Consider the following 25,495-nt stretch of genomic DNA (forward strand, 5'->3'; position numbering starts at 1 on the left):
GTTTAAAGTGCAGCCCTTGAGCTTCGTACAGCAGGCACCCAGATCTGAACTTCCAGCACTGAGGAGATGGTGCTGCAGAACAGCACCACGAGTTGCCTGTTGATCACTCAAAGGTAGGAGCAACTAAATGAGACTTAGAGCTTCATTACAGCAATTTCATCTCAGCTTCAAAATGGTTCAGGAGGAGGAATGAACTTTAGAGAACTTCCTGCAGAATTGTCTGGAATAAGGTTTCCCTGTACTCTAGAGCCTTTGGATCTCAGCACTATCTGCTGCTAGCTCAACACCTCTGTGCTTGCAGTAAACTCTAAGAGAGCACCACAGAACATGCTCATCCATCCAGAACACACCCTGGCAGCAGCTTGAAACTGCTTGGATACTCTCACATCTTTTCCTAAGACCAGGATCTCCCCAAGTACTAAGTGTCAAGGCCCTGCAAAAGAGAAAGGAGCAACAAGTCCAGGTAGGTACACTCTGACACAACTTACTTTAACTGCATGTCTCACAGCACTGTCTGGTGTCTGGAGAGCAATTCAGCTCCAAGAACCAAATCCACCTGAAGAGCACCTTAGAGAGAAAAGTCTCCTGCTGCTTGTACAGCTTTGTATCTATAGCATAAATAAGCAATATTTCTCTCAAGGCTCACCACTTGCCACATGACATCTGTCAGAAGAGTGCTATACACGGGGGCAAGGGGTGGGAGGGCAAAAAAGCTTTGAGAGTACTACCTGAAGCACAACAAAAAAAGGTATGGAGGTACACAGCATGCTGGAGTATGTCTGTTGAAAGTGCCCTAATGATACTCAGACAGAAATGGCACACCTGGAAGTGGTCAAAAAAAGATGGCCCTCAGGCCCTCTACCTATTGCTCAAATGCTTCAAGAGGGTCTCAAACCACCTAACTCAAAGTTTTGGACACCTCCTGGTAGCAGACACAGCCAGCTGGAAAGGAAAGCTGCAGGCACAGCAGGTGACTCTCCAAAGGAGAGCGCCAAAGCCTTGGAAGAGGCCATGGATCCACTGGAGGTCCTCAAAACTCAACTGGACAAAGCCCTGGACAACACAGTCTCAAGTCAGCCTTAATATAAGCAGGAGGTCAGTTAGACTAGAGACCTCCATGGGTCCTTCCAACCTCAATCTCTCTGTGGTTCTCTGAATAAACCTTACTACCCAGGGAAGAGAGAGAAGGCAACAGAGCAGAGTCTTAAGAGGATACATCCTTGAGGGCAAAACATCCCATTTTCTTTAGGGGATCTTATAGAGCCAAAATACAGGAAGCACAAGGTCAAATGTTTCCTCAGTCTCACTGACAGCCCCAGGTGCCTGTGCAAGGTGCTTGCTGGCAGGTCCTCGAGAAGGCATCTCAGCGCTGGGCTGCTTCAGCTCAGGTGCAGCTGGACAAAGTGGCCCCAGGTTCGAACGCTGGCTGAGCAGACCAGTGTCACACCCAGCCTTGTGTCTGACTCCCTTCTCTTTACACTCTCAAGGACTGAGCCAGCAGAGGAGGCTATGGGATGTGTCCAGAAGACACCACTAGAGTCCATGGCCACCAGGACTGGTGAAGATGCTCTCAAGCACTACACTTTTCTGACCTGTGCTGCCAGCAGAGGAGGAAGTTAACACTTAAACACTCTACCAAGATTAAACCATAATTCCAGTGAAATTTTGTGAGCCCAGCCTTCCCTAAGCTAACAAAATCGTTGCCACAGCTGTAGCCTGTTCCATATTTCCCTTGGATTGCTTTCACCACAACCCTTTTGCACCAGAGGCTTCTGCTAGCACACCTGTGTCCATCAGGGTCATACATCCCAGCATCACTGACCATAAAACGTCTATAAAAGAAGTAACACAAGGAGCTTTGCTCCCAAAGTAAGGCCATGGGCTCAGCCTGCAGTCAGAACTGCAGAGGAATGTACTGTGACTTACTAGCATCCTCCAAAGCAAGGGCAGCTGCAGTAAGAGATGTAAGCAAGCCTGTGAAGAAACCGAGGTGGTGCAACTGTGCGTGCTGGGGTTGGGAGCTGCAGGTTGGCCATTGCCAGCAGCAGCTCTCTATGTGGTGGTTATTCCTTTAGGAAAGCTGAACTGGCAGTCACAGCAGAGCCATGCCCTTATCACCAGCTTTGATCCTGGAATAGGCACCGTTAGGCAAGAAAATGCAGATCACAGAAGTTTTCCTGGGGAATGCAGCAGCAGCAAGAGGGAAAGTAGGTACTGCCCAGAACAAGAAACCATAGCTGCAGCACAGCAGGGGAAGGGAAAAGCACAAAAGCAGCAGCTCTCATCCTCATCAAAGACTCTAGGAGCCATTCCCCAGCACTCAGCTGAGCATCCATCCCCTCCATCACCTCACAAAGACCACGTTCAGCACTACCTCTTGCCTACACAAGCACATCCAACTGCCAGGGCCTTTTCCTGTGCCAGGCATATGCCACAGCCAGCTCCCACGCCACAGCCAGCTCCCACCTCACCAGTGTGCACCCTCCCCTCTGGGGTCAGTCCTGCCCCCACATCTCTGCAAACAACACGGGAGGTACTCCAACCTTGCTGCTCACACGCAGCCCAAACTGAGGCTTTGCCTTCTTCAGTGGCACAAGGCAGCTTTGGCTTTCTGGGGCTGCACCTTTCCCTGGCAGGGCCTGATCCCCGAGTGCAGCACATGGTTTTCACAGAGACGAGACCACACTCCAGGCCCTGCCCCAGCTCAGGCCCTCCAGCCTGCACAGCCATGCGGGAGGAAGGTGGACAGCACGATCCACGGTTCACAGACCAGCAGCTGCGTGTTTTGCAAGCTCCACAAACTTCATCACTATGTGCAGTGACAACAGCACAAAGGCTGCGACCCTCAAAGCATCAGCCCAAAATGTAGACAGAGGCAAGCTGAGGAAGGTGCTGGGGCAGAGCACAGGGTGCACATCAAGCCGTGGGGCAGCTGGGTGCCAGCAGGGCCATTTGCTGCCAGCCTGCAGCTCAGTGCCCTGGCAGACAGAAGCTCTGCTGAGGTAGGTACAGAGGGGACTGTGGCAGGCCTCCCTGCCCCAGCCGTGACCCCTGGGCCCAGCCTGTGCCCAGGCACCACCATGGCAGGGGGCACAGCCGGCCCCCAGCACCAGAGTCGGGACCCCCCAGGGCTCTGACTCTCACTCGTGCCGGGGAACGAGTGCCAAGCTGCTGCCTCTCCACCATCTGGAGGGCACCCGAGGGCTGCTCCTGCCGGCAGGGGCGAGGGTCTCCCGAGGGGCGGGGCCCGTTCACCCACCCCCGACCAGGGGTCCGTGCCGCATTGGGTGGGGTCCTCGGAACCCGCCCCCTGTGGGAGGGCGCCCCCAAGTGGTGGCCACCAGAAGTGGGGGCGACTGGCGCGCGCGCCCCGCCCCCTGGCAGAATGGCGGACCCCGCCCCCTCCCGCCCGGCGCGCGCCCCGCCCCGCCCCTCCCGGAGGGTACCGCCGCCCCGGGTCCGCGCCGCAGGCACCTCCCCGCCCCCACCCGCGGCACCGACCGCCGGCACCCCACTAGCGGCCGCACGAGGTCGGTCCGCACCGAGTCGCCGCCACGGCTGCGCCTCCCGAGCGGCCGTAGGGAGGCGCCCGCGGCCGGCGCCGCTCGCACCTGGCTCCCCGGCGCTGCGCCGCCCGCCCTACTCAGAGACCGGATTCGGGTCGCGGCCCCTTTAAATGGAGGCGCCGCTCGGAGCCCTCAGCGCGCTGCAGCCCGAAGGGCGGCGGGGGGAGTGCCCCATTGGCTGTGCAGAGCGAGGGACGCTTTCCCATTGGTGGCGGCGGAGCCTGGGCTCGCGAGACTCGCTTGCAGGCGGCAGCCTCGGAAACGCGGAGCGGAGCCCCGAGCCCGGGATCGGCGCGGCAGCCCGCACTCCGTCGGGTGGCCAGAAAACCCGTAACGGATCAGCGTGGCGGAGCGGGACAGCGCGAGCAGCAGCGCGGAGCGCAGCGCGGGCAGGGACCGTATCCCAGCGGGGCGCGGTGCGGTGCGGGAGGCGTGCGTGGCTGGGGGGGCGTGGGCAGGAACAGGGCGCCCCAGTCCTCGCCGATGTCTGCGCGGCCACTCGCAAAGTGCGGAGCGGATCGTGCGGAGCTGGCTTGCCACCCCACTCCTCTCCCCCTCCCCCCTCTTAACCCGCTCACTGCCGCTCCAGGGAGCCCGGCCCGGCCGCGCCGCCACAGCCTCTACCTGCCCGCGGAAGGAGCCGCCCGTGTGGCTCCAGGCGCCACCGCTGCCTCCCTGGAGCTGGAGCGTCTCCCCGGGGCGGTGAGTGACAGCGCGGGCGGGCGGGGCTTCCGCGGGGGCCGGGGACACTACACCGCCTCCGGGAGGGGCTGCCCCGCCCGCTGCCCGCGCTCCGCCCCCAGTAACCCCGGGTGCTCCCCCCCCAACTCCACCGCGACACCTCTCTAACCGAGCTCCCCTCCCCCACCCAAGCCCCGTCTCCCTCCGTGCATCCCAGGCTCCCCTCCCCCAGCCACGAGAGCCCCAACCCGAGCCGCCCTCCCCCATCCTCGGCAGCCCTGTCTGCGACACCTTTCCAAGGGACACCTCTCCCAGATCCATCTAGGCGTGGACTCAGCCGTGCCCTCCGACGCAGGACCCCTCAACCAGACCTGCCGTGAACCCCTGCAGCTCCACGCCTGTTAGGGCCCGTGTCCCCCTCCATCCCAGAGACGCACTATTCCCCCTTTGGCTGTCCCGCTTCTTGGAGGCGCTTCCCCTTCCAGCCTTCTTGTTTTCCTCCCCTTAGGGACCACTGAGGGTGCAGGGGCTGAGCGTGGGCTGGGCCCCGAGGGCACACCGGCGTACGCAGTGCTGGGGCGGGGAGGAAGCCCAAGCGACCTCCCGCGCTTCAAGGAAGCAAAGACAGGCTAACAGCCGTCGGGAGCGGACTGTTGAATGGCGGAGAACCGGCTGCGCTGCCGACAGCCTCCTTTTCCAGCAGGCTGCAAACTGCAGCGGGGCCCCCGCGGGGTGCGGGGCTGCGGGCACACGGCTTTCCTCCCGGTTACGCACGACAGAACACGGGAGGTTTTATTGAAAGGCAAGCCCGCCGGAGGCAGTTACGACCACACTCCGGCGCCAACGGTTCCTCCAGCCGAGCTGCTACTCCTGCAGTGGGGCAGCACCGCCTCGGCGGAAAGGGCTGGGGGGAAGTCACGATCAGCGTCCGGAGAACTGAGAGTCTCATGGGGCCGAACTAGGAAGGGAGTGAGGAGCACAGAGTAAGCATCAACGGCGAACTGAGCGCGGCGCTGCTCACTCCGCCCTGGGCTCTTTAAAGGCAGCGAGCGGCTACTGCGCATGCGCGCCCTCCTCGGCGCGCTCCGGCTGCTCGCGGGGCTTCTTTGTCCCTTTCTTGCCTCTCACCCAAGCGCGATGCCCGCGGCAGTGATTGCAGTGCGCGCGGCTGGCTGCCGCCAAGGCGCAGCCAATCGGCTCCGCGCTAAGGCACGTCGGAGCGCCTAGTCCCGCCCCGCCGGAGCCGGAGTTGTGAGTGGCGGTGAGTACGGCCAGTGGCGGTGCGGCGCTGGGGAAGGGGAGGCCAATGGGACTGCGGGCAGCGAACCCCTGGTTAGGCTGCGCGAGTTCCGGCCGTGCGCGCGCTCCTGTCCGGGCCGCTACGGGGTGAGGAGGCCACGGTTCGCTCCAGCGCCGGTGTTTGCCACCAGGTGAAGACGCAACAGTGGCCGTGTCGCGGCTCCGCTCCGTGTCGTCGCGGGGCGCGCGCTCCGGGGCGGCCACTGCCACTAGGGCCCTGTCGAGGCCCGCTGCGGCCTGCGCGGCCCGCTCCGCCACCGCACGCGGCGGCTCGGGTGGGCGGAAGGGCTCTAGTGAGGCGAGGCTGGCGACGTTGGGAGCCGCTCTGGGGCTGGAGGTCGCGGGCGGGAGCCGAGGTCGAGCTCTGGGCCGCGACCAACCGGGCGTGTCTTCCTTTAGGTAGGGAAGATGCAGGGCAACAAGGGCTTCAACATGGAGAAGCAGAACCATACTCCGCGGAAACAGCACCAGCACCAGCAGCACCCACCGCCGTCCATCCCCGCCAACGGGCAGCAGGCCAACAGCCAGAGTGAGTCCCGGGCCCGCCGCGGGGGTCTGCCCGGCCCCGTTTTGGGTAGGCGCTGAGCGACGGCCCTGCCCTCGCTCGGAGGCTAACTTCATGCTCCGGCTAGCGGCCGGCTCGTACGGGTGCAACAGGTCTTGCAGGAAACAAGCAGAGCCCGTTCTTTAAACTTGAAATAAGGGAAACTCAGAGCTTTAAGCAAACTGCCGCTTGGCCTTTGCTGTTCTCCAGCGGCAGTAAAGATTTCTCATTGTTGCAGACGGTGGCTGGGCAGCTTTTTGGATGATTTTTTGTTCAGCGTGCTGAAAGATGCGTGCGGTTCGCGTAGGTTTGACGGGGATATGTTTATAAGCTGCTTGTGTTCCCGAACCTGGACAGTGATGCAGAATTTCTTTCTTTGACTCGAGTTCTCGAGAAATGCTCTCTTAAAGAGTTTGGGGTTCTCTAAACCTTTCTCCCCGTTTCTGTAAACCCTGCAAATAGGACGGCCTGTTTTCTACTGGCTCCGTTTCACTTTTTCCCAGGCATCACAGATGGCTTCTCAACACAGGCTTCCTGAAGTACTAGGGAAATGAATTTGCAGAGTAAAGATGCAGGTGTACTAAGAACGTTGTTACAGCAATCCATAGTCATCAGTTAAGACTAAGGTTTTACCTGGGAGGGAGCAGGAAATCCCACTTAATATTTCAGCATTTAAGTACCCGACATCGATGGTGGCTGTTGCTCTAATCTGGTGTGTTCTGGGTCAGCGTGCACCTTAGTGCTGGTACTAGGGGTACAGAAGGGATGCTTGTGAGCTGAGACAACACACATTCATGACTTGTGGGGCCTTGACTAACCTAACATCTTGGTTTAGAAGCACGGCACCAAGGCTTTGCCGTTAGCATTTTCAGGGGAAGAAGTGTTAAGTGTTCTATTGGAATGTTTGTTTCCAAGGCTGGGCACGTTGTTCAAAACAGAAGTGTGTAGAAGTCACATGTGCACTTTGCAGAACTCCTCTGTGTGGTTTATCTCTCAAAGTTGTAGGTTTTGCTACACACACCTGCAGATACACTAGGCAAGTAAAAAATACCTTGCCCATCGTTGTTAAATGACCTTGTTGAACAGACTGCTTATCAGTTAATGGTGCATAATAGACAGGGATAGCAGACCAGTCCATTTCCATTCTGGTGGGAATCAATACAACACAAGTGTGCTGTGGTACTCATACAGAGATCAGCTTACCTCAGATTGCTTTGAGTGGAACTAAGGGCACAGCAGTGACAGTGGTACAGCTGTGCTCTGAGTCCCTCTTTGTGGTTTTCACAGGCCTTGCATTCAATCCCTAAGTATTTCTGATAACGTTGTGAAGAAGTTCACAAGACAAAATACTTCACTTATGCATCCCTCCTGTAGATACAACCACAGTTTGGGAGGTTGTGTTTGTTACTCATGGAAGTGTGCTTGTAACAGAGTTGTCCTGGCATGGCATCTGTTCTCTTTGCATGAATAGCCATTCCAGGTTAGTGCCATGCTTTGTAGCCTGGATCAAGCCATTCAGGTGCATCTCATGGCCACACATGAAACAGTCCTCTGCAAAACAAAGGAGCTGCCTTCTATGGCTTGCAGTCCTGTGTGGGGAAATTCCATGTACCTTAAAGAAAATGGGACACAGCAAGTGATGATAAAGCCAGCCCTGTGTGTGGCCTAGGGCAGAGTTTACAGATGAATGAAGGGCTAGAAGATGCTATATGCTTGTGGAGATTTGAGAGTGTTCCTGCAACCTGTCCTGCTAATATGGCAATATTTACTTTTGTAATGAGCTTTGCAGTTTTTCTGAGGTCTCACTTACATGGCTGAGTCTTGGGGTGTTGGCTTTGGGTGTTTGGTTTTTGGTGTGTGTTTGGGTTGTTTTTTTCCCCTCCACTATTTTTACCATTCCAGCCCTTTGCTTCAGCCTGGAACCCAAGACTCTAGAACCCAAATTTGGCTTCATAGAATGACAGTTATCTCAAATGCTACCTGTCTGGGCAAACTTCCCAGTTGTTGACATAATAGTTGTGTTTTTTGAGTGAAGGTCTGGTTGCTGGCCAAACTCTGCAATTGTTCAGATTGGGGTAGCAAAACACTCTATTGTGACTACAGCTGATCTGTTGTGGGCCAGTCATCTTCAGCATGTTTCTGAAACCTGAGTGAACTCTCAGCAGTTATTTAAAGCTGCAGTGCTCTTTTCTCCTGCTCTGGAGTGTGTTTCCTGGTGCTAGTGAGCAGTGAGGTTCAACCACGTGGCCCCATTCGGTAGCAAAATCCCCCTGTTGTTGTAGAGATGGCTGGAGAGGGTTGAGACCCAAGTGAATGGGTGGTGTTACCTATTATTGTCCTATGTCTTTGTGTTCACTGTGATGAAACCTAATAGAATTTATCCCCCCAACTGTAGAGCAGCTGTGTACCTTATTCCCCTCAGATGAAGGCCTGACTATCGACCTGAAGAACTTCCGGAAGCCTGGCGAAAAGACCTTCACCCAGAGAAGCCGCCTGTTTGTGGGAAATCTGCCCCCAGATATTACAGAGGAAGAGATGAGGAAGTTGTTTGAGAAGTATGGCAAGGCAGGTGAAGTCTTCATACACAAGGACAAAGGCTTTGGCTTCATCAGACTGGTGAGTGAAGCTACCCATGGGGTGTTTTTGTGGCAGTGGCTTGCACTGGAGGAGTATTGCCAGGTGAAAGTGGGAGATGCTCAGGTATCTTGCTGATGAAGCCTACTGTTGATTTCAGTAATGTAGGATATGGGATCAGCTTCCACAAGTGGTATGTCTGGGGCTTGTTGTAAGAAGGGTTTTGAGTTCAGGCAGCTTGTGGCAGGATTTCTGAAGCATCTGATGAAGCTATTCTGAATTCAGCTGACAGACAACCTGAAGGCAGTGCTGTCACACCTGAGATAGACTTCCACTTTCTGTGAGGCTGTGAAAAAGGGATCCCTGTCTGCATAGGTTCTCCTGTAGTGTTACTGGAGTGATCAGTGAATGGGATCTCTAGGTGATCATGTTAAAGCAACCAATACAGAGGAGTGGCTCTCAGGTTTATTGGCCTATTTACTGCATTTCTGGAAGCCCCGAGGTGGGTGGAGAGAGCACAGGATTCCCACACTGAGCTCTGGGTGCTTGGTGGTGACTTAAACGGAGTGGAGAGGTGTGAAACTGGCATAGGATGTCTTCTTTGCACTGTCATACCCTCAGTGTTTCCTTTTGCAGTTACCAGACTTGGCTAATAGATCAATCCTGAGTTTTACTTTTTTATTCCTTGTTTTTGGGGGGTTTATGGCATGTTTTGTAGCCTTAATAAAACTGACTGGTAGACAATGGTAATTTATTGGCCTAGTTCATGCTGGCTGTTGGATTGTCTTATGTCTAATAGCTTGGTTGATTTTATTTATGTATTTGTTTTCCCCTCCCAAACTCTGTCCTTGCCCATTCATCTCGAGTCCTTGATGACAACGAGTAGCTATGGTTTGCTGGGACACTTTACCGTGCTGCAGGAGGATTATTTGTTCTCTGTGAAGTACTTGTGTAGAGGAAATAGGCTTGTGACTGTGACTGGCTGACTCTGTACTGCACTGACTTTCTTTGTCTTCAGGAAACTCGCACTCTGGCAGAGATTGCAAAGGTGGAACTAGACAACATGCCGCTCCGTGGGAAGCAGCTCAGAGTGCGTTTCGCGTGCCACAGCGCATCGCTGACAGTCAGGAACCTGCCTCAGTTTGTGTCCAATGAGCTGCTGGAGGAAGCCTTCTCAGTGTTTGGCCAGGTGGAGAGGGCTGTGGTTATTGTGGATGACAGAGGACGATCCTCTGGGAAAGGCATTGTGGAGTTCTCAGGGAAGCCTGCTGCTAGGAAGGCCCTGGATAGATGTAGTGATGGATCTTTCCTGCTAACTACGTAAGTGTGGAGGGCAAGAAGTGCTCTGCTGACATGTGTGCAGGTTGATGGGTGGCACTGGCTTGTGAGCAACATTTCTTACACCAGAGCAAGACACCGGGCAGGAGGTGGTGCATGATTTGCCCGGGGAGAACTTTACCTAGCTTGATTCCAACAAGAGGGAATCTGTGCTGAAACTTGGCTCTGAAAACATTTTTCTGGGAAGCTGCTGGAGAAGTAAGTGCATAAAACTTCCCAATAAGCTCTTTCTGAGAGGATGCCTTCTTGGGGCAATTAAAGCAGCCTTGAAGAAGCAGAGACCGTCTGCAGTTTGTTGGGAACGAAGCTCAAGTGTAGTTCATTGTGCACTGTGTCACTTCAGAAGGGAGTCTCAGGGTGAGACTCCATGCAGCAGCATGCACTGCTGGGTGGGATGCTGATCCATGAGATCTGGGCATGAGATCTGTCAGAGAAGCTAGTCAGATTGCATTGTTTGGGCTTTACACCATAATAAACTGTGCTTGAGCAGCATAAGGCAGCAAAGCCTCCTCTTGCACCATTGCATGGATTTGTCCAGGTAAATGGCTGAGTCCAGATCAGAGCAGGTCTTGTTGCTCTCTTAAGAGAGCTGATTTTGAACTCTTGGAGATAAAAAAATAGTGCATATCTTGTATCTGTGCAGCTAGATTTTTTTTTCACAGAATACTTCCTGAAATTGAGGCTGTCTGGGTAACTTCTAAAAAAGTGTTCTAAGCTTTGTTCTTCTCACTTTCCTGTTCTTGGAGGCCTGCAGATGGCACAGTTGTGCACAGCACCTTCAGCTTCAAGAAGCAGTTTGTGGGGGGGTTGTGGCTTGTTTGTTTGTTTGGGGATTTGGGGGGTTTTCTCTGCTTTTTTTGAGACTGTGACCAGCACAGTGGGTAGTGCTCTGTGGGAGGATTGCTTTTGCTGATTCAGAAGTCTATATCCTGAAGACCCATGAATTTTCAAGCATCATCATGTACAGCTACTGGTTACCAATGTGTAACTGAGAGCAGCTGAGGGTGACATTCAGGCTTGTAGCTATCACAGTGTGTTAGAGCCTGATAACTGGGAACAGCAAACCTGTGTACTCCTTATTGCTAGTTAGGGTTTAGTTCTATTAAGTTTGGTTTTGACTTGTCCTAGTTGGTGACAGCTAGCCTAAATGGTTGGAGTTGGTTCACATTGGACAATAAGAGTATTAATAATGGAGTCAAAGTGAGAAGCTACATTGTAGATCTTCAGCTGAGCAGAGAGATCTTAGCCTCTCCTTCCTTCAGAATGCTGGACACCAGCTGTTGCTTGGCTTAGTATGATGGTTTATCTTCCCTTTCCCTGGCTGTGGCATGTGGGATTGAGGAGCTAATGAGAAGCTGTGATGCTGAGCATGAGCACTGTCAGTGCTGTGCTGGGGGCACTTCTGTGAAATAGTTTCCTCTGTCTGCAGAGGGCAGGAGGATAGAAGCCCAGAGGTATAGTCTGTGCTGTGGAGTGCACCACTGCATTTCTTGGAGGGAGAAATTCATTCAGAGCCCAACAGGCTCTGAAGAGAGCACTGCTGCTTGGCAATAATGGCATGTGGTGATCCTGCCAGGAGAATAGAGTGGAGTGGTACAGCCAGCAACCTCTGGTGAGGAGTGGTGTAGTTACTCTTCAGGCAGCTATAAAAAGGCACATGAGGACTTGAGCAGTCCATGGTTGGCAAGTAAGGAAAGGGAGAAAAAGCAGACTCCAGAGACTACAAGCCATCTTGATGGGTAGATGCTACTGGAGAATGTCAGCTTCTAGTTAAGCTGTTAATTTGAACAACCAACTGCAAGTATTCTCTCGGTGCAATATTGGCTTGGATTCAACACAGATTGTGATGAACAGTTCAGCTCCTGTTCTAGAGAGAAGGAAAAAAGTGTTGAGAGTCATTTCTGGTTTCACTTGGGTTGAGATAACCCCAACTGCTCTGAATTTCCTTCAGAAGTGCTAAAAGCAGTGTAAGTTCAGGCACAGTGCACATGTTCTGCTTCTTGTTGAATTCTCTTTGCAGTGTCTGATTTTTCCCTTGCAGCTTCCCTCGGCCTGTCACTGTGGAACCCATGGATCAGTATGATGATGAAGAGGGACTACCAGAGAAACTAGTCATCAAAAACCAGCAGTATCACAAGTATGTGCCTGCCATGCAATAGGAGACAAGACTGCCTGTGGGCTGGAGCATGGACTAGTGCCTGGGTCTTAGGAGGGTGCACAATCAGTGTTCTGAAAGTGCAGAAAAATTATCCTTTTTCTGTAAATGTGACCTGACTCTGGAAAGGTAGAGGGGTTCCCAGAGAAGTTGTGGATGCCCCCTCCCTGGAAGTGTTTAAAGCCAGGTTGGATGGGGCTGTGAGCAGCCTGCTCTAGTGGAAGCTGTCCCCTTCTGTGGCAGGGGGGTTGGAACTAGATGATCTTTAAGGTCCCTTCCAACCTAAACCATTCTGTGAGAGTGTAGAGGAAATGGATTTGAATGCAGAGTGAAAGCTTAAGGAATGATTGGAATTGCATTAATAGATTGTAGAGCTGTCCAGGGGCAAGGCCATGGTCTTTGGAGGCTTTCCAGAGTCAGTAGGTATCATGTGATCTGGGAAGTGGTAAACCATGTGAACTCAGGGATTTTTCAAGTCAGGAAGATGAGAGCTTCAGGAGCTGGGAGGCTGCATTAGCAATCATCCTGTGTAGCAGAGATGAGTGAATCAAGGCACTTTTGACCAGTGTTGGTTTCTGGGGTGATCTGTCTAGGAGATGTGCAACAGAGCAAAGACTTGTTTCTTTCAAATGTATTTCTCAGTGAATCTTTGGGTGTCCTTCAACAGGAGTGTCATTGCTTGTTGTGCTGCAGTTTCCCTGTACAATTAATGCTGCAGGAGGATCCTCCCCAGGTTTCTCCTTCCAGTCATATCATAGTATCACAGTATCATTCAGGGTTGGAAGGGACCACAAGGATCATCTAGTTCCAACCCCCCTGCCATGGGCAGGGACACCCCACACTAGATCAGCCTGGCCACAGCCTCAGCCAGCCTGGGCTTAAACACCTCCAGGGATGGGGCCTCAACCACCTCCCCAGACAACCCATTCCAGGGTCTCACCACTCTCATGGTGAAGAACTTCCTCCTCACATCTAGCCTCAATCTCCCCACCTCCAGCTTCATTCCATTCCCCCTAGTCCTATCACTACCTGAGATCCTGAGAAGTCCTTCCTCAGCCTTCCTGTAGGCCCCCTTCAGATACTGGAAGGCCACAATGAGGTCACCTGGGAGCCTTCTCTTCTGCAGATTGAACAGCCCCAACTCCTTCAGTCTGTCCTCATAGGAGAGGTGCTCCAGCCCTCTGCTCATCCTTGTGGCCCTTCTCTGGACACCTTCCAGCACCTCCAGATCCCTCTTGCAATAGGGGCTCCAGAACTGGACACAGTACTCCAGGTGGGGTCTCAGCAGAGCTGAGCAGAGGGGGAGAATCACCTCCCTTGCCCTGCTGGCCACACTTCTCCTGATGCAGCCCAGGATCTGATTGGCTTTGTGGGCTGCAAGTGCACACTGAGAGCTCATGTTGAGCTTTTTGTCTACCAGCACCCCCAAGTCTCTCTCCTCAGGGCTGCTTTCCAGCCAGTCACTGCCCAGCCTGGATTTGTGCCTGGGATTGCCTCGACCCAGCTGCAGGACCCTGCACTTGCTCATATTGAACTTCATGAGATTGGCTTGTGCCCACCTCTCCAGCCTGTCCAGGTCCCTCTGGATGGCCTCCCTTCCCTCCAGCCTGTCTGCTGCACCACACAGCTTGGTGTCATCAGCAAACTTGCTGAGGGTTCCTTAGGTTCCTTGTGGTTCCTTAGGAGCAGGCAAACTGGAATCTCAGCACAGCAGTTTGTGAGAGAGCGGAGGACAAGGCGGTTCCTTGCTCGATGCACTAAGACTGCATTTCTGACTGTTAGGAGAATGTGCCATGGTGTTTAATGTAGAGGTGTGTCGTCCTTGGCTCTGCTGGGGCAGTGATGAGCTGTGCCTTGCCTGGCAGGGAGCGCGAGCAGCCCCCTCGGTTTGCGCAGCCGGGCAGCTTCGAGTACGAGTACGCCATGCGCTGGAAGGCTCTCATCGAGATGGAGAAGCAGCAGCAGGAGCAAGTGGACCGCAACATCAAGGAAGCTCGGGAGAAGCTGGAGATGGAAATGGAGGCAGCTCGCCACGAGCACCAAGTGATGCTCATGCGGCAAGGTAACGGCGACGGAGATGGGAATCAATACGGCTGACCAATGTGATCGAGTATTGTTCCTTTATTGTTCCGGTGGTGCAGGCCTGAGGTGCAGGCCTATGGAGCAGGCCTGTAGTGCAGGTATAGCACAGTAAAGTGTAGAAAAAGAAGCGACAGGAAAGGCAGAAGTGCGTAGCAAGGGAACTGCTACAAGTTATATAAACTCGGAGTGCCTTGTTGGCAGAGCTCCATTGGTTCCCTAGGAGTGACCACACATTGCACTGTTACAGGTTATTGGTCCAGCTACTAATGACACAACGAGGTTGTTGATGCATGTCCTGTTGTCCCAAGATAACTGTCCATGTTTATAGCTACCAGTGCCTTGTTTTAGTTCCATGCTGCAGGCACAGCACTGTTTTGCTACACTGCTAGCTGGCTCTGCACTTATCCTGAGCATGGCCTGCCACCATGTCAGGCTCTAGGCCTGCACTGCCAGATTGCTCACACTGCTCGGCGCTGGCATTGCCACACCCATCCCCGGCAGGGTGTCAGAAGGTGGCCCTGGGGAGCTCAGCAGGCCGCCCGGGGCTCACTGCGGGTGGGCTGTGGGGTAGCTGCTTGAGCTGTAACCAGGCGCGGTGGGGGCTGAGGAATGGAAACGTTGTTGCGGCATTGCTGGCAACTCTCTTACCTCACTCTGGTGTGCTGTGGCTCTACTAAGAGGACTGTCAAGAGTTGATGTGGGAGAGGCGTTCCATTGGGTTTGTTACTGTTGTCTTTCACAGATTTGATGAGGCGCCAGGAGGAGCTCAGGAGAATGGAGGAGTTGCATAACCAGGAAGTACAGAAACGCAAACAGTTGGAACTCAGGTAAGGGGGGCAGGTTCTGAAAGGCCATGAAGGTGTAATGCTGTGGAATGGGGCAGTCCTTCCATGCACCTCATTGTTCAGTGTGACAGTTGAAGCAGTAATTAAAGTGTGGCTGTTGTTGTAGGCCTTTTTGTTCATCGACCATACAGTTGGTTTCAGAGTGAAGAGTTTTCTTCCACTGAATGGTATCTGGGTTTCTTACAGTTGGGTGTCTCAGTTTAGCTCCTTGATTGAAGCAGATAGGAAAATCAGAATTTTCAGTGATTCTGTGGCTTCTGTGCTGCAGGGTGGGAGACCCCATTCTAGCATCTCTCTTTTCATGTGAGTGGTAACTTAGTCTCAGAAACTTCCCTCTCCGTTTCAGCTCTTCCCTCCAGGGTCATTTTTAGAAGCTTCAGGAGGTTCTCAAGACTACTCCTCTAATAGAAGGGACTTGAGACCTGTCTGGCTTGTGTGCATTGTATTACATGCATGTGGGAGCTGCTGTGTACATAGAATCATGCAGAATTTAGATTGGAAAAGACCTGGAAGAGCATCAAGTCCAGTGGTAAACCTAACACTGCCAAGGCCACCACTAAACCACATAGCTAAGTACCACATCTACTTTTAAATCCCTCCAGGGGTGATGACTGAAGTACTTCCCTTGGCACAGCCTGTTGGGGTGCTTGATAATGCCAGTGAAGAAATTTTTCTCAATATCCAGCCTACACCTCCTCTGGCACAACTTGAGGCTGTTTCCTCTTGTTCTGTCTCTTACTAGTTGGGAAAAGAAACTGCCACTTCCTTACAGCCTCCTTTCAGGTAGTGGTGCAGAGTGGTAAGGTCCCTGCTCAACCTCTTCTTCTCCAGACTGAACAACCCCAGCTCCCTCAGCCAGCCACTCCTTGTGAGAGAAAACCATGGTTATGCTCATGTTGGGTTTGATAGTGAGCTCCTTAAAAGTGAAACTGTTGGAAGTGTCTTTGTGTGCAGTAAGTGTTCCTGTTTGCACCAGGAGGTACCTCACCTTTCACAGCCTCCAGCAAAGTGATCTTCTTAAAGCTGTAGGCTTCCAAGCAGCGCCATTAGGCAGCGCTGCAGCACTGTGATGCAGGTGGTGGTTGGATTCTGTGCTGAGCCTCCTTGGACCTTTTTTGCAGGCAGGAGGAAGAGCGCAGGCGCCGCGAGGAGGAGATGAGGAGGCAGCAAGAGGAGATGATGAGGCGCCAGCAGGAAGGCTTCAAAGGGAACTTTGCTGACGCGGTACGAGTGCTGCTGCCTCACCTTGCACACTCACAGGAGGCTGTTGCCCTTTCACAGCCTGGGGCTCTCTGTGAATGCTTAACTTGGTGGCTGAGGGGCTCTACATCGTTAGTGCCTTCTGCCCTAAATTATTGATGACGACTCCTATTGGGTTTGGAAAATATAAACACCCCAATTACTGTCCCAGTGCTGTTCATGTAGGACTAGTATCATAGTATCAGTCAGGGTTGGAAGGGACCACAAGGATCATCCAGTTCCAACCCTCCTGCCATGGGCAGGGACACCCCACACCAGATCAGCCTGGCCAGAGCCTCATCCAGCCTGGGCTTAAACACCTCCAGGGACGGGGCCCCAATCACCTCCCTGGACAACCCATTCCAGGGCTTCACCACTCTCATGGGGAAGAACTTCCTCCTCACCTCCAGCCTGAATCTCCCCACCTCCAGCTTCATTCCATTCCCCCTAGTCCTATCACTCCCTGAGATCCTGAGCAGTCCCTCCCCAGCTTTCCTGTAGCCCCCTTCAGATACTGGAAGGCCACAATGAGGTCACCTGGGAGCCTTCTCTTCTGCAGACTGAACAGCCCCAACTCCTTCAGCCTGTCCTCACAGGAGAGGTGCTCCAGCCCTGATGCCTTGCTGTGCAGAGGAATGCAGCCCAACTAATTTTATACTCACGGTACCAAAGGTGTGCTGACCTGGAGTACTGCTGCAGAGCCCTGCTATGGTGATACACCCAGCTGTATCCCTAGCCTACTGTCTTGTCTTAGTCATACTTAAATAAACCTTTCCCAAGGTGAGGCACTGCTGCAGGCATGATAATTGCTTGTACTTGAAAGTTAGCTGGCCAGGTATTTTATTGTAATGTAAAATAGTGGTAACCTGTCTTCTAACAGCAGTATCTGTAGTTCCTTGAAGAGCTGTCTTACAACTCATTTCCAGTCTCAGCAACTTGATACTGTGCAGGCAGCTGTAGTGCTGTCAAGGTGATGCAATGGCATTGATGTGACTGAGTGGCAAGTGTTTCTATATCCTAGTGAAAACCTGGCCCTAAGTGAAATAGCTGAATACATGCCAAAGCAAGAGAGACAAAACAGTGTGACCAGCCTAGATGTGTAGGTACTGCCTTGCACAGCACAGCTCCCCACTTCTCCCAGCAGGACTGCCTTAATGTGATAGCAACACTGAGCCCACAGGTGAAAGGAAAGCTGCTCATCAGTTCCCACTGTGGAAAAGGTAGAACCCTCCCTGAAGTGAAGGAGGGGTCCGTGGTGTGTCCCCCATGCTCAGTTAATAAAAGAAAGAGAGCTCACTCAATGCAAGTGACCCAGTGCTTGCATTCCTTTCAATAGGAAAAGCTTCTTAGCTGTGCAGGGGAAGTGGCAAAACAAATTCTGTCTAACGTGTGACTGCTGCTCAGCAGATCTTAACCTCCAGGCATGCACCAAAGCTGCGGTTTGCTCAGGCCTGCACGTGGATGCTCCACCATGATTGTGACAAGCTGATACTTTTAAGACCTGTTTGTTCAGCAGTTACTGGGTGAAGGTAGCTTTGGAAGTGTACTCTGAGAATTAGTTTCCTGCCCAGTTTTCAGCAGTAACCCCCCAGAACTCAAAGGATGTGTGATGACCTCTTTCAAGTGAGTGCCTCTTTTTCAGAGGGAGCCACCAGACATGCGGATGGGGCAGATGGGTATGGGAGGTAAGAGTGCTCTCTGGCTTTTTTTCCTATGCATGTTCCTCTCCTCCTTGACAAAATCTGTGTTTTGAGAAGCCTTATTTTGTTGGCTTCTGAGTCAGTAATCTCCCACGTGAGTGACAGGAAGTGTTCATGTGACTGGAAATACACCAGAGTGTGGGTAGGAAGCAGCCTTTGGTTCAGTAAGCAGAAGGCTTGACTGAAGATTGAAGCTCTGGTTGCTCTCAGTCCCACGGAGTTTGTACTGATGCAGAAACCCCTAGGGCATGTTGTGTTAGATTTTGAGCCCCTGCCTGCATTTCCCTATCCTGGCTATCAGACCACAGGAGGGCACGTGAAGAGGCACTGTGGGCTTAGTGGGTAATGAAGGTGGTGTTAGAGCCTGCTGTACTTTCAGGCTACACTGGAAAGCAGTTTGCATTGTCCTAGTGGCACAAAGCTATTCTGACCCTAGATACAACTGCAGGGAGCTTTGAGTAGCTCTGGAGCCTTGAGTAGATCCCAGTCACTGCCTCTTGCCAGGATTGTTCTTCAGTTTTCTTTTCCAGGTACCATCGGCATGAACAATAGAGGAGCCATGGGTGCTGCGAGCGTCCCAGCTGCGGCACCTCCTGCCACTGGGCCTGGAGCCATGATACCCGATGGAGCCATAGGAATGGTAATGAATCTCCACCCCCTCTTTGTGCACACCTTTTAAATGCAGATGATGTTGCTTTGGTTAAGTGCTGTGGTGTTTGTCCACCTGGACTTGTTGTTTAACTCCTGCTGAAATCTTCAGAAGTTGCTCTTGCCTTGATAGGAACTGGTCATTTCCAGGTGTTTGAACCCAGCTGCTTCACTTCCAAGACAGCTAGTGCTACACTAAAGCCTTTTGTTAGAAAGACCTTAGCGAAAATAGATGGTCATCCTTGCAGTGGCATTGTGGGAAGCACTTCGAATTGGAATGTTTTGAGAGTAGAGTCTTGCAAGCATAAAGCCAGCTTTCAGGAGTGTTCTGTCGCCGGTTTTCAGTCCGATTATCTTCTCTACTAATAGTTTAAAAGGAATAAGGCAATGGTATGGTAAAACTTGAGTTCAGCTGATTTGCTTTGGAGGTGAAGAGCAAAGAATCAGTTGAATTCTTTGAGTTGCTGGAAGGTGTCCAGAGAAGGGCAACAAAGCTGGGGAGGGGTCTGGAGCACAGCCCTGTGAGGAGAGGCTGAGGGAGCTGGGGTTGCTTAGCCTGGAGAAGAGGAGGCTCAGGGGAGACCTTCTTGCTCTCTCCAACTCCCTGAAGGGAGGTTGTAGTCAGGTGGGGGTTGGTCTCTTCTCCCAGGCAAGCAGCACCAGAACAAGAGGACACAGTCTCAGGCTGTGCCAGGGGAGGTTTATGCTGGAGGTTAGGAAGAAATTCTTCCCAGCAAGAGAGATTGGCCATGGGAATGTGCTGCCCAGGGAGGTGGTGGGGTCACCATCCCTGAAGGTGTTTAGGAAGAGCCTGGATGAGGCAATTTGTGCCATGGTTTAGTTGATTAGATGGTGTTGGGTGAGAGGTTGGACTTGATGATCTTGAAGGTCTTTTCCAACCTGGTTAATTCTATTCTTTACATTTAATTTTGTTTTAAACTTCACTGTAGAGCTTTACAGCAGGCCATGGCTTGTGTGGTATCTGTCATTCCTCTGTCATTCAGAGGATTGATCCACTCACAGTGTCAGCACTTGTAGTCAGCAGCAGAAGTGGCAGCAGTCATAGTCAAGTGTGTCCTTTAGCAGTTCAGAGCAACTGGTCCAATAAACAATTCTCCTCCCACTTGGTCTTTTGTGGCTATTGCATCACAGATTTGGTTGTATGTGGCTACAAGCTTTTGTGCCTGATTGGTAAGCACAGTGGAGCTGCTTAGGTGAAGGGAGTGTGTACTGCACAAGGAAAGTAATGGGAAAGATGAAGGGAGGAATGGAAATGGAGAGGAGTTCAGAGCAGTATGATGCCATTTAGACCACAAAGTAATCTTCTGTTTCTGTAATGGCCAGAAATATGGGCAGTCCTTTTGGAAACCATCCTGGCCATGGGTGGGGGTTTAGGAACTACTGGGCCCATGTGTTCCAGCTTCTTATACAGATATGTTGCATGTTTGGAGTGGTTCCAGTTCCCTTTCATAGTATCATAGTGTCAGCCAGGGTTGGAAGGGACCACAAGGATCATCTAGTTCCAACCCCACTGCCATGGGCAGGGACACCCCACACTAGATCAGCCTGGCCAGAGCCTCAGCCAGCCTGGGCTTAAACACCTCCAGGGACAGGGCCCCAACCACCTCCCTGGACAACCCATTCCAGGGCTTCACCACTCTCATGGGGAAGAACTTCCTCCTCACCTCCAGCCTCAATCTCCCCACCTCCTGTGTCCTACAGGAAAATATAATGAATTTTTCATCTCTAGGTGTCATGGTTCATGCCTGGCTAGGAGGAAGGAGAGTCAAAAGCATGGAAATAACAGGATACAATCAGGGTACAGGACCAGCATTGCAGGCTGATCTTGGAGTTTGGCGCAGTGTGTGCTGGAGTGCAGCAGTGCTGTGCTGACAGTGCACTGTTCCTCCTTTGCCTTCAGTTTGGCTGGAGGAATGTGGTGGGAGCGGGAAGTTCTCCTTCCCAGGCTGCATTGCTCACATGCTCCACATCAGGGCAGCAGGCTGTGAGGCAGTGCAAACACTTCCAGCATACTTGGCTGAAAGATACCTGTGGTCCTGCAGTGGTCCTGGCAGTCCAGTTTTGGGGCTTTGGGGATGTTTTTGGTGGGTTGGAAGCTTGTAGCAAGGTCGGCTCAAATTGTGGAATGCTGGTGGGATTTCAGTGAACTGGACTGGCTTTTAACTGCCCTTTGCTTCTCATTTTCCCTCCTTGCCTCTCCTGCTTCTCTCCTCCCCGCAAGACTCCTCCACCGCCAGCAGATCGCTTTGGGCAGGGCAGCGCAATGGAAGGCCTTGGAGCCATGGGGGGCAACCCACCTGCCTTCAACAGAGGAAACCCAGGGGGCGACTTCGGCCCCAACAAGCGTCGCAGATACTAACAGGATTAAGCTATCCCCTGCACACGCCCCAAAGAGGAAAGGAATCTTGGCAGGCCTCGCAGGGCTCCGCTTGGGGAGGGGGAGATACTAAAAATAATTAATCAGGGCCTGTTTTGATAAAGCCACTCTAGGACAAGGGGAGTGCAGTTGACTGGTAAGGGGGTTAGAAAAGTTCATGTGGTGCATTCCTGTAATTTCAATGTGAAAATGGATTCTGGGAGGCTGCTGTGGTGGTTGAGGAATGGTGAAATCTGCCAAGGACCCTGATGCCATGACCATGCCAGGTTTCCTGTTTGCAGCCAGAGTCCCGAGGCTTAGCTAGATAAACTTGCAGTATGTCTTGGATTTGTTAGTGTAGAGGATCTTACTTAAGAGCACAGGGAAGTCTCTGGAGAAGAACTAGGGCAGCATCTGGGCACTTGGCAGCTCCCATGATCCCCTGTGAATTTCTATAGTTCCAAATGATCCATCACGTAGTGAACTGGGGGAGATGTTTCTGTTGTTTGTTTTTGGGGGGTTTTTTGTTTTCTTTTCTTTTGTTTTTTTTTAATTACTATTATTCTCCTACCTTGTAGCTATTCTTTTTATCTGGACCATCTCTTCCTTTCAAATAGTTGACTGTCAGGTGCAGCCTGAATGGCTGGGAGGCTCTTGTTTGGACGGGGGGGGTGGGGTGGGGGGGTTTGATAACGTGTTGTATCGCTGTTTATTTTTACTCGTAGTAAAGTACAATCTATTGGACACAGATCCTGTATCTTATGCTGAAGATTTAACTGAAAAGAGGAGGGGGGAAAAAAAAAAACAACCAACTGTTTGTATAATCCTAACCTTGCCTGTCTTTTGTGTAGAAGTACTACAAGATTTCCTTTCATTTAGTGTAAACTGTTTGAACACGAGCTGTAATTGTTCCACTAACAAGGCTGAGTTTGAGGAATGTTCCAGGAATGCATTATTAAAGTGGATTTTAAGCTTTTTTTATCTGGTGTGTTGCCTCTTTTTTTTTTGAATGAAAGTGTGCACATAGGGAGTGGAGTGAATCAAGCTGAAGAGCAGCAACAAAAGTTGTTGTTTTTCTTCTCTTTGAGAAGAGAACGTTCACAGGCTGCATCAGGTTGGAAGGGAGCCTCCAAGGGCGTCTTGTCCAACCCTCCTGCAGGCAGCAGGAACACCTCCCACTAGAGCAGGCTGCACAGGGACACAGTAAGGCTGCCCTTGAATTTATCCAGGGGTGGGGCCTCAACCACAGTATCACTAAGGTTGGAAGAGACCTCAAAGATCATCAAGTCCAACCTGTCACCACAGACCTCATGACTAGACCATGGCATCAAGTGCCATGTCAAATCCCCTCTTGAACATCTCCAGGGATGGGGACTCCACTACTTCCCTGGGCAGCACATTCCAATGATGAATGACTCTCTCAGTGAAGAACTTTCCCCTCACCTCCAGCCTAAACTTCCCCTGGTGCAGCTTGAGACTGTGTCCCCTTGTTCTGGTGCTGGGTGCCTGGGAGAAGAGACCAACCCCTTCCTGGCTACAACCTCCCTTCAGGTAGTTGTAGATAGTTGTAGAGGGCAATGAGGTCACCCCTGAGCCTCCTCTTCTCCAGGCTAAACAACCCCAGCTCCCTCAGCCTCTCCTCACAGGGCTGTGCTCAAGGCCTCTCACCTGCCTCATTGCCCTTCTCTGGACACCTTCAAGTGTTTTGATGTCCTTCCTAAACCGAGGAGCCCAGAACTGAACACAGGACTCAAAGTGCGGTCTAACCAACGTGGAGTACAGGGCACAATGACTTCCCTGCTCCTGCTGGCCACACATCCCTGGGCAGCCTGTTCCAGTGTCTCACCACCCTCACTTCCTCCTGATGTCCAACCTAACTCTGCCCTGCTCCAGTTCCAAACCATTGTCCCTCATCCTATCCCCACAGGCCCTTCTGAACAGTCCCTCCCCAGCCTGCCTGGACGTTCCCTGCAGATACTGAAAAGCAGCTCTAAGGTCTCCCTGGAGCCCTCTCTTCTCCAGGCTGAACAGCCCCAGGTCTGCTGCTTTTATTTTGTTTTCCACATTTGAAAGCAGCAGCAGAGGTTGCTGGCTTGCTGAGGTGACACAGTACTTCCTGGTGGCTGTCAGAGTGTTGTGACTTGCCTGTCCATACAGTATGAAGAGTTTGGTGATGTTTTTCACCTGGCACATTTGCTAGAATGGACAAATACTGCAAAATCCCAAGGTGGCAAGAATGCTGATTAGCTTTTCTGTGGAGAAGATTCATCTGTTCTTGTGGCCCGTGTCTGGACCACGGCTGGCAGATGTGCACTAATGTTTGGTAAAGCGGATCATTTCATTTCAAGGGAGGAGAAACTGAAGATGTAGCCAAGTGTCTGCATTGTCTCATTCTTCTGCCCTCTGCTCAGCTGGCATTTAAGGAGTCAAAAGAGAAGTTGCTGCCTTAGGGAAATGCAGAGCTCTGCTGCTGCCTCAATCCTGTCCAAGTATTGATGGGGCTGGTTACTGCCTTTCCTTGTGAGAAAAGGGCTACAGGAGCAGGGTGTGTGAAATGGGGACTTGCACTGCTCAAAAGTCCCTCAAAACACAGACAAGGTGGAAATTAAAGATCCAATGACAGCAAAGGAGGAAAACAAACTCCACTGTGATGTGAATGCTGGAGGCAACCAATCTCACTTGCTGTGAGGGAAACTGAAAACCTGTGGCTGAGGTTCTAGCAAGGAAATTGTAAAGCAAACCACTGCTAAGGTTTGCAGAGGCCTGCAGGAGGAAATGGCGTCGTGGGCTGCTTGCAGTGCAGACGCGTTTAGGGCTGAGCAGAGGAGAAAGCAAGGCTGCCTAGCTCCAGAGCACTTCCAGATGCTGGATTCTGCTGAAGCACTTTGGGGTTTGCACTGCTTAGGTGAGGTGAGTCCAGCTCCAGAGACCAGCACAGGTCTGATGTGCTGAGGTCCAGCCAGCGTGCAGAAGGGAATGCTTGCTTGTGCATGGTGAGTGGGCTTACACTGCCCCTGCTCAAGAACAAACACATTAGTTGGGTTTGAGTATGATTTGGTCCTTTTTTTCCTACCTTCTTTGTGTTCTGTTAAGTATCAAAACAAGCTTTATTTTTAATTCTCAACCCATTCCTTGCAAGCTCTTTCAGAGGTGTGGGTCACAACTGCCCCTGCTTGGCCACCTCCTGTGGCTTCTGCCTTATTTGCAGCTCCACCCCAGAAGCAGGCTGGACTCAGCAATGCAGTCCTGTGGCACAACTGCAGGCAGAAGCCTCAGCTTCAGAGCAGATGCTGTGTGATGGGCGTGCAGTCCAGCATGCTCTTTGCTATCTCCTAAACTTTATCTCCTCTCACTCATGATTCCTAAAGCAGCAGCTGTATCAGGGCTGGTGGCTGACCCAGTGGTTTCCCTGGAGCTCCTCTGTTTCATGGTGGGTGTCATGCTAGTCTCCCAGGCTGCACTTTGTCACCTCGTCCTCCACGGAAAGCCTCCCCTTGGGCCAGGAACAGTGGACACCCCAACTGACTGTATGTCACTGTCCTGTGTCTTTAGAGCCACCTTGTTCCCTGCAGACATTTGCAGCAGTGCAGCAAAGATGGGAGTGCAGAGCAGTGCTGCTGCATGCTCTTGGCTGCCTGCTGCTGCTCTGGGTGCTGAGAGGGCTCTGCTCAGCTGCAGTCCCCTCAGCTACCTGCTGGTCCCTCTGGGTTGAGCCCCAGTATAGGGGTCAGCCACAGCATCCTCTTGGTGTTCCCTTGGAGGCATGTGAGGTAACCTGAGCTCCAGCTTCTGGGCTGCACGGGTGGTGACAGCTGCATCTTTGCTGACAGCTTGCGCAAAGGACAAGGAGATCTGAAACCACGTAGCACCGCTCAGCCCCTGGGATCATAAATTCTTCTGTCACAGGGCTCTGCCCAGCTGCACAGGTCCTAGGCAATCCCTCCAGCCTAAGCAGAAGCTCTGAATGCCCACCTTGGGGATCATTTGGTCATTTATTAAGTCCTGAGGCACTGAAGTCCTTCAAGAGAGGTATCAGCTTGAAGTCAAGTGCCTCATGCTGGTGTGACAGCTCCCCAGTGCCCTCGTGTTTTCCTTCTAGCTTGTGGCTTGGATGTTGGGATAGACGTAGTCTGCCCAGGTCCAAGACAGCCTAGTGGTGATAGGTGTCCTTCCCTCCAGTGGGACCATCTTCTTTGCTAAGCAGATGACAAGGAAAAGACCAGCACTGCTGGCTGGGGTGTCTCAAGGTGTGGATGTTAAGTGGAGCAGCAGGGCAGAGTGAAATAGTCCAGAGTCATCTCCCTAGTGAGCTTCAGGATTCTGGCAAGCGTTCATCCTCACTCTGGACTTTGGAGATACCCTGGAGATCCCCTGTAGCAGATCCCACAGGCTGCTGTAGGGTGTTAAACCAGGTCAAATGTTGTGGGACAAAGATGGGGTTACATCA

The 25,495-nt window shown here is 52.3% G+C and overlaps 2 protein-coding genes across 6 annotated transcripts in view; one reads left to right on the forward strand and one right to left on the reverse strand.

The window, feature by feature from the left end:
- The window catches only part of ZMYM3 (zinc finger MYM-type containing 3), a 39,131-nt gene extending 34,858 nt beyond the window's left edge, over positions 1-4,273 (reverse strand). Inside the window, exon 1 of one of the 2 annotated variants that reach the window (XM_068163615.1) lies at positions 4,191-4,273. The gene's annotated coding sequence lies outside the window, so the exon portion shown is untranslated. Of the gene's footprint in view, positions 1-3,611; positions 3,662-4,190 lie in introns of those variants that run through there. The other variant, XM_068163617.1, reaches the window with a different exon arrangement.
- Positions 4,274-5,486: 1,213 nt separating this feature from the next.
- NONO (non-POU domain containing octamer binding) lies at positions 5,487-22,029 on the forward strand. Of its 4 annotated transcripts, none has more exons than XM_068163621.1 (11): positions 5,487-5,508; positions 5,946-6,075; positions 8,486-8,706; positions 9,683-9,984; positions 12,044-12,139; positions 14,023-14,219; positions 14,982-15,066; positions 16,206-16,308; positions 17,966-18,008; positions 18,554-18,663; positions 20,914-22,029. In XM_068163621.1, exons 2-11 carry the CDS (start codon positions 5,955-5,957, stop codon positions 21,049-21,051), a joined length of 1,416 nt encoding a protein of 471 aa, XP_068019722.1. In that variant the 5' UTR covers positions 5,487-5,508; positions 5,946-5,954; the 3' UTR covers positions 21,052-22,029. The 4 variants fall into 4 exon arrangements, with proteins under 4 accessions (XP_068019722.1, XP_068019720.1, XP_068019723.1 ...); XM_068163619.1 differs by lacking the exon at positions 5,487-5,508 and adding an exon at positions 5,571-5,677; XM_068163622.1 differs by lacking the exon at positions 5,487-5,508 and adding an exon at positions 5,572-5,677 and having other exon boundaries at positions 8,513-8,706.
- The last annotated feature ends 3,466 nt before the right edge of the window (positions 22,030-25,495 follow it).

This window comes from Melanerpes formicivorus, unplaced genomic scaffold, assembly GCF_026170545.1.
Source record: "Melanerpes formicivorus ecotype bairdi unplaced genomic scaffold, bMelFor1.0.p_v2 SCAF_73, whole genome shotgun sequence".
Classification (NCBI taxonomy): Eukaryota; Metazoa; Chordata; class Aves; order Piciformes; family Picidae; genus Melanerpes; species Melanerpes formicivorus.